This window comes from Camelus bactrianus, chromosome X (genome assembly GCF_048773025.1).
Source record: "Camelus bactrianus isolate YW-2024 breed Bactrian camel chromosome X, ASM4877302v1, whole genome shotgun sequence".
In the NCBI taxonomy this organism is placed as follows: domain Eukaryota; kingdom Metazoa; phylum Chordata; class Mammalia; order Artiodactyla; family Camelidae; genus Camelus; species Camelus bactrianus.
The window spans coordinates 14,921,970-14,934,296 of NC_133575.1; the positions used below are offsets into that span (position 1 = coordinate 14,921,970).

Below are 12,327 nucleotides of genomic sequence, written 5' to 3' on the forward strand. Positions count from 1 at the left end.
TTGTATTGAGATCCACTTATGTCTTTCGCCAAGAAATAAGCAGTTTGATTCAGTATGTTCAAACAATTTTCTCTAAAAGCCAATACTCAACAGTAAGAGGTGGACGTTCCTTATTTCAAACAAAAGTTCATTGGCTTCTAGGGACTTGAAACACTAATCACAAGTTCCCTTCCCTCCTTCCCATGCACCCCTCCCCAATTTCAGTAAAACTGATCTCGATTTCATACTATTACCATAAATCCTCACACCTGAATGTTTCTGCATTCAGCTGCCGGCCCTGCCTTTTCCTCCTCCTCCTCATTCCCATTTGCCAGGCCCACCCTCAGCCAGCCTTCTTTTGTGCCCACTTCTGACCACCCCTACGGAGGCCTCATTCCAGTCCTTGAGCAGCTGTTAGATCTAAAACGCCAGTCAGGCCCCATCCCTGGGAACACAAAATATAGACCTAAAAAAGAGAAATTCTATCAAGTAACCTGGATGTACATAATTCAGAACAAATCATGGGCCTCTTTCTGTTGTACTCCATGCCTGTCTTAACTCAAAGAAATTTAAATTAGTGGTGTGTGTTTTGATTCGATGGTTACACAGATATGTTCAGTTTGCAAAAATTCAACAAGCTTCCTCTTATATGCATTTTATATATGTATATTATATTTCCATAAACATTTTTTAAAGTCACCTATATCGTGTAAACCTCCATGTAAAGTAAGCATATATTACATATCACCTACACTAGTGTGTGTCAAATTGTTTCCAAACTTTGGGTTGCCATCAATCAATGGGCCACATAATCAATTTAGAAGGTGCTCATCAGTATTTTTTGTGTGGTGAGAACATTTAACTTGAGAACCTGTAAAAAATGAAGTGCACAATACAGTATTGCTGTACAGCAGATCTCTAGAACACATTCATCTGGCATAACTGGAACTTTATACCCACTGAACAGCAACCTCCCACTTTCCCCACCCTAGCCCCTGGCAACCAAAACATGGAAACAACCTAAATGTCTATTGACAGATGACTGGATAAAGAAACTGTGGCATATACATACAATGAAGTATTACTCAGCCTTTAAAAAGAAGGGAATCCTGCTACATGCTGACCAGCATTCTTTGAAAAGAATGGAGAATCTAAGAGTGTATCACACACAGGGAAGGCAACTACAGCTTCAGGAAGTGTTTTGCAGCCACATGTATGTGTGCATATAAGCACATGTGTACTAAGTTGCCAGATTTTTTTTTTAAACTGCAGGACATAGTCCAAAAAAGCCTAAGAAACACCGAGTATACCAACTAAATACATGGATTTAGAAGCCAGGGAGACCTGGGTTCAGACCCTGGCTGGTTAGAACCTATGTAACCTCTGTAAGCCTCCATTTCACCATCTCTAAAATGGGGGTAATATTATCCACTCCCTGGAGTTGCTGTAAGGGATCAATGAGCTGACAAACAGCCCACCACACAGCACTGAGATACTGTCCCTGCCCCTGCCGCCATTTTCATGGTGGCCTGGGCTAGGTTCCTTATCTACAGGATGGATGTTTAAAGGAAACAGCCAAAGATGAGCAGTATCAAGGCCAGTCCCCATCACAGGACCCCTTCAAGCCCCTCAGGAGAACAAACCGCTAATGTTTGAGACCGGCAGGGCAGTCAAGCTATTGCCCAGCATACCAGGTGGTAAATTGTCCAGCTTTAGATTCTGACCAGAGGGAAAACCACTTTGCAAGATAAGAGGGTTTTCCTACTATTCTTGGCAGGGGGCAGGGAAAGGCAGAAGGGGAGAAGGTCTCGGTAAAGAAATAAGTATTTGTTTAAAGCAAATCACTTTCAAGACAGGTGGTTTTCATTTTGAGAATAAAAATGATGCTTAAAACAGAGGGCTACTCTGGACACCAACCAGGGGCTTACCAGGAGAGGGAAACAGGGCCCTGGGGTCCAGAGTACTCCCAAAGTGCCAGAGCATTGATGGAGACATGTGGGGTGGGGAGGGTCCAGCACAGAAGAGATGGAACTCTATCAGCTTGCAGTCACACACTACTTAAAAGTCATCCACTGTATCAATCATCCAAAGCCACTATTCATTCAACAAATATTTGTTGAGCTACGTGGGTCGAGAACTGAGTTAGGGGCTGGGAATACAGTGGAATAAGACAGACAAGTACTCTGCCCGCACCGGGGCTGAAATCAGAGGGTGGGGAGACAGCAAGTGCCAAGTAAATCAATGAGGCAAAGAGGGATTTACAGGCTGCGACATAATGGCTCTGCAAGAAAGAGATATGGTGATGTGACAGGAAGGGAGAAAGGAAACTTAAGATGGAGGAAGTCCCTTTAGATAAGATGGCCCAGGAGGGCTTCTCTGAGTAACGCCCGAAAGCGGAGCAAGCCAGCCAAGCAAGAGCCAGAGAAAGGAAGGGTGCTCCCAGGAGAGGGCACCTCAAGTGCCCAGGCCCAGCAGCAGGAAAGGACTCCGCAGGAGCTGGGCAGCCAGGGCGCCGGTGTGGTGGAAGACAGTGGCCAAGGGGAAGGTGACCGCGACGAGGCTGGCAAGGCGAGCACGTGCCAGACCATACAAGGCACAGCGGCCATGGGCAAGAAAGCAGATTTCAGTGAAGAGCAGTAGACAGCTACTGAAGGTTGGTAAACTGTGATACATGATTGTGATGTTGGTTAAGAAAAAAAAAGGTACTCTTAAATCATCGTTCACGAGAAGTATACAGATGACACGATGTCTCCAAAATCAATCATAAAAATTAGCACTGTGTTAGAGCTCATGGGTACAGTACCTGAGGAGTCCTGCCAGCTAGAGGCAAACAACTGTAGCCTAAATAGGTGATAAAATACGTGGAATTCAATGGGGGGAAGGGGTGGGAGAACTTGTAACTGACAAGGAAATGCTATCATTAGTAATTAAACTTGCAGTCAGCAAATATAAAGCACAGAGTAAACCTAATTAACAAGACAAGCTCTAGAAAGTCCCCTAAACAAGCAAATACACATAATGGTGAGAAGGCAACTAGGACTTGATCACTGTGCATAGTGGTTGCCTAAATCCATGAACAAGTTGTCTGAAACAACTGAACGGAAAGTCACCACAACAGTGTCCTACACCGACTTCTGAATCAGAAATCAGATGAACTACTGCGCAGTGTTCTTCAAGGTTTATCTTTTCTTTGTCCTCTCCCTTGTGCCGGCTGAATATAGGTGTTCATAACTTGGAAACTCAAAGCTGAACCAGAACTGGCTCTTCTGAATGATCACTCTCCCTCCAGGACTCATGACACAGCCTCCTGACCTGGGTCCCCAGTCCCCATGATCTTTCATGCAAACAGATCTGTGAGACATGAGAATGATCTTCTCACACCTTCCCCCGGAGACCTCCTTGTTCCAGGGAGTCGCTTGGCCATGACCAAAAGGGCAATCAGGCCAACTGGCCAATCTCAAGATAAACCTATGACACCAACCAAGAGAATGCAACAGCCACAAAGGCTGCCCCCAAACAAGCTGGGGGCATTTCAGCACACTACTTGCATTGATGGTATAATAACCCACTACGGAAGCAGAAGGGGTAAAAAGGGCAAAATACATCACTCAGAGAGTGCCTACCAAGCGCCAGGGGCTTTCACTCTCATTACTTCAAATAATCCAGCAATACCATGACGTGCAATGATTACAATTTTCAAATGAGAAAATTAAGACTAGGAGAGATTTTTGTTAGTGGCCCAGGGCTATGGTTAGCTTAGTGAGGATTTGAGCCTTGCCTGCCGCCTTGACAGGCACGAGCAACAGGACAGTGCCCTGAACAGACCCCAATCTAGCGCTCTGTCCTGCCTCCCATCTCAGTCTCACCTCCCGCCCCTTTATTCCTGCCTGCCCCAGGAAAGCTGGGTTCCACAGCTTCATCCCAGCCTCCCACACCTGCCACCGGCCTCAGAAATGCTACCTGCTCCCAACCCTTGATAAGGACACTTCAATGCTGAAAGGGCCACCTGCAGGCGTGGGGATTCTGGAGTGGGCTTGGCTGGCTGGGGTCGTCTTGTGTGCTGTGTCGCCTGGAAAAAAACGCATTGATAGCAGTCAGGAGAAGGAACAAGCCCTCATACCAGACTGACAGGGCTGTTCACCATCTTTACAGATGCTGCTACGCAGAGGGCTCAGCCAAAAGCCACTTCTATCACAGAGGAGGGCTTGGGGAAAGACATTCTCTTCCTCCACAAACAAGAAAACTGACACCAGGGTCCAAATGGAAAACGGTGTTGCTCACCATCGCGGAAGGACTGAGCCGGAACCAAATTCCCCATCATGTCTCCCGCCCAGCCTACGAAGTAGTCAGACAAGAGGCTACAAAAGATGCAGATGTGATAACAATCGAAACAGATGTATGGCCTACTTACACTCTCAGACGCATCCGCGGCACTCGGGGCTTTGGCTGTGGAAAACTCCATACTGTGGAGTATGAAATGGTGAGCGCGGGCTGACTGTGTCTGAACTCTGGGCAGGAGTGTGTTCCGTGCTTGCCGAGAACTGCAAGTCTCTGTGATTCACTTGGCAGCAGAATTATTCTAAGCATCCTGTCCCGTACCCAGCCCGCCCGCCCCTCCCACTACACATTCACACTAGGTGGGTTTTTTTTTTTCTCCTCTGCTCTTATTTCTGTCACAAATCAAGTGAAACGCTTTTTTCAAAATTAATCCAGTCTCTGGCACTTGAGAATGTGGAACCTTTGTGACCCAGGAGGAGAAAGAGGAAGACGAGCCACCTAATTAGGAAGAAGTTGTAACTAACGTGGGGGGCGGGGGGGGGGGAGTTGGAGAACCGCAAAGTCTGCAGCAACAGCAAAATGGAGATTATTCGAGACAGCTGAAACACTCCACCCAGCCTCCAGGAGGGGACATGCACGGGAAACAAAGGGCATATGGTGTTTGCTTTCTTCAACATCCGTTCTCACCATTAAGAGCTGCACCAGCAAACGCTCAGTACTTACATGAGGACAAACCTCACTCCAAAACAGACTTGAAAATACAGCTCATAATCAAATAAACTACTTTGCAAAGCAGAGGCCTACCTTGCTTTTTCACTACATATAAAGCAAAATTTAGTAAAGTCCAAATAACTGGCAGACTGTCTATTTGGCTTAGTGAAGCGTGAATTATACTTGAAACAAAGTCAATTTTTGTTCATTTCAAGTTCATATAGTAACTCGAATACTGACATATTCAGGACAGGATTTTATTTTTTTTCCTCCTGGAGAGATTCCAAGGGGCTAACTTAATAACTAGATAAGAATGATGTTCTATTATTTACTACTAGTGACACAGTTAAACATTTCGAGCCTAAAGCAAACAGGTTTTTCTAATGAGACTTAAATCATTTATTTCCCACATAAGTTAATGTGACCACCGGTCCCAATTTTACCCACACTATTATATTATCCAAAAGTAAACTTCAGAGCACTCCCTGACTAAATTGTGATGAACTCCTGAACTAGAGAGATCTCAATTCATGACACTTTTCACAGAGACAAAAAGCTAGGGTCAGCTTCAAAGATGCTCATGTATTGTTCCTCACAAGCCTCCTGAGCAGATCCCACTATTGGTCACAGGTGCCCACCCAGCCCCCATAGAGCCCACTCCCAGCTCCAGAGAGCAGCCTAGTTAATTGGTTTAGGGTGGGCAACAGGAACTAAGCTCACCCATCAGACTGTAGGAAGGAACTCCTCCTACCTACCCACTATGAAGGAGGAAGCAGGGGGCCCCACTGACAATGGATGCCATCCTACAACTGCCTCACGACCAGAGAGGCCAGCACTTGGGTGAAGCTACTGCCAGACCGACACTGTGGAGAGACAGCAAAAACACAGGTCTCTGATGTTACGTTAAGCAGCTGATCATACTGCCCTCTGGGTCTACCCTACCTGTAGCCTCCCAATTACATGAGACAGCAGGCATCTGTATTTAAGCCAGTCCCAGACAGGTTTCTGTTATATGCAATCTAAAGCATTGCTGACAGGAATGGTCTGGGGAGCCAAGAGTAGGAGTTTGTAATTTGGCAAAGAGACTCCTTAAAGTTAATAAAACACTCATAGAAAACATTCCCCTTAATGTTAAAGAAAAAGGAGAAATTACAAAGATGACTTCTTGCCTATGGCTGGACATGGAAATGGGAATGACTGCAAATGGGCAGAAAGTTTCTTTGAGGGGTGAGGACATGTTCAAAAATTAGATTGTGGTGGTTACACAACTTGGCAAATATACTAAAAACCACTGAACGGGACACTTCCGATGGGTGGATTTTACAGTATATAAATTAGATCTCAATAGACTTGTTTAAAAAAAAAAAAGCTGCATGGGCACAGATTCTCCTTCAGAAGTCACAGGTTGAAGGAACTTTCCTCCATCCACACGTGACGGCAGCACACCCCTGCTTAAAATCCTTCCTTCTGTGCTTCTTGATTCCCTTTAGAATCCAAGTTCCTCACAAAGGTATGCAAGTTCCTGTCACCTCCTGGCTTCACTTCCCATTTTACTCAATGGCAAGACTGACTTCCAGAAACTCTTCACACTGTGTCCCCTCTGCCTCTGCTCACACTACACCCTCTTCCTCAGTCCTCTCCACCTAATCTAGCCCTTCCTATCCTGCCCAGGCTCTTAGGTCCCCTCCCTTTTGGCTCCCTGAGCATATACGGCACTCACCACATTGGGGTGGAAAAGTGTTTCTGGGTCTGTCTCTCCCACCAGACTGTACTCCAGGGCCTAGAACAGCACTCCAGACATGATAGACACTCAATGGATGCCCACTGAATTGGTCTGATCTTTCTCTTCGGGGAAGGATACCAGCTTTTCCCGTAGGTCACTTGTGTCATTGACACTGGGAGTGGGAGAGCGAGAGGTAGGTTCCAAGTGTCCTGGCTCCCACCCACGTCCACTTTCCTACAGTGACTTCGGGCTCAGCAAGGGACACAGGCGCCCATATCGTGTACATGCAACCCTGTAAGAAATCCCTTATCTCCTACCACGCCGAGCATTTCTGCTTCTCGGCCAGAATGCTCCCTGGTGCAGAGGTAACAGTGACAATGCACATCATCCCTCTGGCTGTGTACAAGCTTTCAAAAAAAGGAAGAGAAGGAACGTCCGACTTTTTTCTTTTCTGACTATGGGGTTTCCCTTATTTTTTCTAACCCTTAGACAAGGTAAGGAGCTGGGGCACCAAAAGTCACAAATGCAACAAAAATGGGAAATACCTGATTTTAAAGCAAGACTACACATTTTAAAAGGGACCCAATAGAAGGAGGAATGCCGGCAAGATCGTCTCCACCTGGTGTCTTACCTTCCTGCGGGATCTCAGGGGCAAAGATCAATAGCAAAATTTCAGAAATGTTAAAAAGCCAGTTGCTGGAGAGCCTCAGTGATCAAAAAAAGAAAAAGCCACACTGAAAGGAGCAACCCACAGAAGCCCACCATGGAACTGGTGTTTCGTCACAACAAAGGCATAGGCCAGCCCTCCCACCCAGCTTGTCCTGGCTCTCTGAACACCACCCAAAATGAAACTCAAACCCAGGAGCGCAGGAAAGAGCTGAAACAACACTTTATTCGCGACAGTAATTTCAACTCCTACCTCATAATCATGACTCCTCTTTTCCATATTTGGGCCCCAGCTTCCCTGGACGTACTCCGGGAGCCTTCGCAGACATTATCTAATGCTAAGCAGGTCAACAAACTAATCATTAAGTGCTCTCCTTTTTCCTCTGTGCTCTCTGATTTAAGGCAGACTGGGCACAATCATGAAGAAGAACCGGTCAACTCCCTTGGGTGCGGGCGGGGAGGAGGGCGGGAGGGTGCTAAGATTTCTCATATAGCTTAGATCAAACAGGAAGCTCTTAGGATGTCAGAAAGTTTGTCTTTAAGCATCTCAATCTGATTCCTACAGTGAAATTTTCAAAGCTGTCATTACCTGCTCCCCCCACCGAAAAAAAAAAAAAGCTGGCAGATTTATTATCAAATCACTTCAGTAGCTTTTTTTTCTTCCTAAACATCTATCTGGCCTCAGCCCCAGTGACTCTAATGTATTGGTTTGGTGTGGAGCCTGGGGATCCACGGTGTTCAAACTCCCCCAGGTGATTCAGGTGATCAAGACAGCCCTAAAAATAGAAGGCTGGGTGGACAGGGTCAGTTACAGCCCTGCTACTCAAAGTAGGATCAATCTCAGCCTTCCCCCACCCACCCAGCCCAGACTCCCTGAATCCGAATCTGCATTTTATCAAGATGGAGTAGGCAGAATGGATCTGTAAGAAGGCACTGTAGAGTTTGAGAAGCTCGAACTACACCATCATCTGGCTTCAGAATCTCCCTGGTTGTGTCTTGCTTGTTTCCCTTTGACAAGTGAGAGGAGCAGTGGGGCGGGGGGGTTACCATCAGAATTCAGGCTGCTCAATTTGTCAAGATCTTATGGATGAACAACAGGGCCAAATCCCGCTCCCTCCCTCCCTCCCACCCTCCCAGAAACTGTGAGTAGTCAGATTAAATGTAAAGGGAGTCAAAAGGCTAGACACAGCCTGTTTTTTCAATTAAGGCGATACATTTTTCCATTTGTGCTGGCAGCATCCACACGTGCATTACTGCGCATGTTTAAAGCTACCAGCCACGTCTGACTCCTATACCATCACAGCAGCAGAAGCTGCAAAGTCTCTGTGTATTAAAAGCTCCATGTGGAAGCAAAGCATGCCAAGATAAATAATCCTTAGGACTAATGAGAACTACTAATTGCATCCATTCTTAAAAATCAATATAATTCAAGAAACTTTTTAGAAATTCATATGCTTGTTGCCCTTCTTCAAATAACATCATAAGGCATTCACAGGAAGTCGTGGTTCCAATTGAATGTGGCTACATATTAAAAAAAAAAACTCTCACAGTAGCCTCACACCCAGCTCAGCCAAGACTCCTAGCAGGTTCTTAGAACCTGACAGATTAGGGTACCCCTCATGCTAATTAGGATTTGTATTGTTGCTGTTGCTGTTGTTTTAATGTAGCCAAGGCCACCAGATAATTCTGTAACCCTGTACTGTAGTACAGTTCGGAGTGAGAGAGCAGGGACTCAAGTTAAACCACCCACAGGTTCAAATCTAGCTCTGGCAGTGACTATCTGTTTTCCCCTGGGCAAGTTACTTAACCTCTCTGGTCCATGGGAAATGGTGTATAAAAGTTTGCTGTTTTTCCCACCCAGCATCCAATACCATGAATCGTACAGTAAGAGAACTATGCACACAGGAGATGCTGTTATGAGTACTGGGTAGAGAACACTTCACCCAGATTGCATTTCCTTCAACAAATGTTCCGTTACCAAACACCAGCAACCCTTCAGTTGTGTCAAGAGAGGTGCTTGTGGGGAAGTTTTTTTTAAAATTCTATATTGAAGTATAGTCAATTTACAGTGTTGTCTTAGTTTCTGGTGTACAGTATAGTGATTCAGTTATACACACATATATTCTTTCTCGTTAAACAGTAGGACCCTGTTGTTTATTGGAAGGATAAAGTAGGAGTTTGGGATTTGTGGGGAAGTTTTTTTTTCTTTCCTCTAATGGCAAAAAAACCTCAGAAATCAATGAATATATAAAGTTCTTCTCTCTGATAGTGTACTTAATATGGTATACGACTTATTTATTCTCAAAGAATAAGAATTATTATAGAAAAAATTATGAAAAGCATTTGAGCAGGTGCAAATGTAGTCTACAAAACAGCAGATGGGTATCAATGACATAACAGTTATTGAGATCACAAATGCTGATTTCCAGAATATTCTGGGTTCGCAAGTGCCAGACAATATTGCCTTCACAGTATTAATACTACAGAGTAACATATGTAGTAGTAAGACAGCAGAGGGAACTGGGATGTTGAAACTATTTAAACCAACCATTTTCATCTGTATTTAAGCACACATGACAAACGAACAAATGATAGATTCTTCAAAGTGTGTTTATTAAATCCACTCCCCTGGGCAGTTTCGCTAACCAATACTTTAAAATAAATTGAGTTATCCTAAAAATTGAACAATGATGTCCCCTCCCTTTTTTTTCACCAGAGGCTCATTTTGAGAATATCCATCCTTCCAGTTAGTTCCTACAAGGCAATCATGGGAAGTCAGGCTACTGGGGTTCAAATACCAAGGTTGACCTATAATAGATCTGCAATCTCCATTAAGTCAGGTAACCTCTCTGGGCTTCAGTTTTCCCATCTGTAATATAGGAATCATCACTACGTGGGGTGGGGGAGGGGTGAAGATTAGCTGAATTAATGCACATTCTCTACAATTATGAAGAATAACAGACTTTGGATAAATAATGAGGCCTCTGCTCACAACAGCAAATTTATACTCCTTTTCACTCTGTGCCAAGTCCTGGAGTGGTTATAAAAAAGGTATAATGAATTCTCCCAGTCCCCCAAAATGCAGGAAGAGAGGAGTAATTCCTGTATGTCTTTTAAAAAGAGAAAAAGAATTTGATGGAACCCACCTACAATTTCCTCCCTGGGTTAGCCTTGACAGTGCAAGGGTTGCTTTCATCATTCCCAAAGCGCTGTGACTTTCTAGAGCACTAATATTATGCTGAGGGGAGCCAAGATTATTCATGCCTCAGGGCCTTTGCACTTGCTGATCTCTACTTAGATGGCCCTTAGGAATGGAAGGACCCTGCTCATCACTCGAGAGTGAGCTACAGTGTCACCTCCCCCAAGAGACCTTCTCTGATGACTCTGGTTGAAACAGCTCCCACATTCCACCAGTCACTCTATCCTTTTCTTCTCCTGCATTTCCTTGTTGCATGTTTCACGATCTATAGTTACCTTTTTGTTTGTCTGCAGTTATGCTCTCTCTCCTCTGTTAGAATGTACGGTCCCTAAGGGCACAGACCTTGTTAAGCACATTCCTGAAATGGCACCTGGCACATAAGGGGCACTCAGCGGACAGAGCTACCTAATAGACGTGTTTTTACTTGTTTGAGAGTTCCAACAACTGTGTCCAATCTGTGTCCACTGTGATGACTGCTTCCTCTCTTCAGACCACATCTTCTTGCCTTCTGGCATGCCTTGTAATTTTTGGTTGAAGCCAGACATTTTGTATAGGGCAGTAGATACTGGGGTACATGAGCCCTTAGTGTGGGGATTTATGTTAATCTAGTCACAAGTTGGGCTGTGTTGAGGTGTGTTATTCCGATAGACATCAGAAACTTCCAATTCCTCTAGTGATCTTTTTGCTGTTGTTGTTCCCTCTCCCAGCTTCAAGGCTTCCCTTTGTGCTGCTCCCCAGAGACAGCCTGTCTCATGCAGCTCTCCCTGCTGTAATCCATTGCTGTTATTCCTGGAGGCCTGTTAGCATGCTGGGTTCCCAAATATTCTAAGCCTTAGTCTTTGGTGTGCACAGTGGGCCTGGGCCTGTGTCTGGGGGGTGGGAGTTAGCCTTTGCAAGTGCTTCTGCCCCTCCTCTGGGGGTGGAGCTCTCCCACCCCTTGCCCCCAGCTGCAGGGGGTGCCCACCAGCTTCTCAGTCCCCAGCCTTGAGGCCCTTCTCCCTGCAGATTGAGACTTTTGGGGGGTGAGGTAGGGGGCTGGGGCTGAGTGGAATTCCTTCCTCCAGATGCAATGGAATTTCGCCAACGCCCTCAGCCCATGTCCTTCCCCCTGCAGAATATGCCTTCTGTTCCTTAAGGGACAAGGGTCCCAGTGGATGTCTCAGTGGCTCCTGAGCCAGTATCCCCAGCCCGCACTGTGAGTTTTCTCTGGATTTTCCCCAGTCTTCCCTGTGAGAGCCAGGTGGGGTTCCTGGAGGAAAGGCCTGCAAAAGGGTGGGACTCCCTTCTCCCCCACTGCTGCCCCCAGGACCTTCACAAGCTCAGACGAGCTTCACACTCAAGCTAGCCCACACTCAGCCTCCAGCAATCTGTCCAAACTTCAGCTTGATCTTCCTACCTACTTCTGTGGTGTCCAGTGGCTTTGGTCTCTAGTACACAGAAGTGTTGTGTCTCAGAAAGTGCGTCTCTCTCTCAAGATTCTGAAATGGCTGTTTGCTCGTGAACTCAGTTCTCTGTTAATTTCTAGTCTGTCCAGATTTTTTCTTGTAAGCGTGGGAGGGACGTTTCTGCAGCTCTCTACATCTCTGAGCTGAAACCGGAAGTCTGTTTACTGATTTTTAAAGAATCAGAAATCAGTATGATAAAATGGTAACATTTGATAAAACTTGGTGGTGGATAGGTAGATATTTATATTCTTATGTTCTGCTACATTTTAATAGTTCAGTAACATTTCAAAATCAAGGTGTGGGTGGCTGTGGTGGAAAACAGTACT

At 45.4% G+C, this 12,327-nt stretch overlaps 1 protein-coding gene across 4 annotated transcripts in view; it reads right to left on the bottom strand.

Moving 5' to 3' along the window:
- Positions 1-12,327, bottom strand: part of SH3KBP1 (SH3 domain containing kinase binding protein 1) — a 298,864-nt gene that overhangs the window by 219,199 nt on the left and 67,338 nt on the right. The window contains exon 1 of one of the 4 annotated variants that reach the window (XM_010954521.3): positions 4,391-4,543. The exons of the other annotated variants lie outside the window; for them this stretch is intronic. Coding sequence (XP_010952823.1) covers positions 4,391-4,441 — 51 coding nt within the window. The 5' untranslated portion in view covers positions 4,442-4,543. Of the gene's footprint in view, positions 1-4,390; positions 4,544-12,327 lie in introns of those variants that run through there. 4 annotated transcript variants of the gene reach the window in all.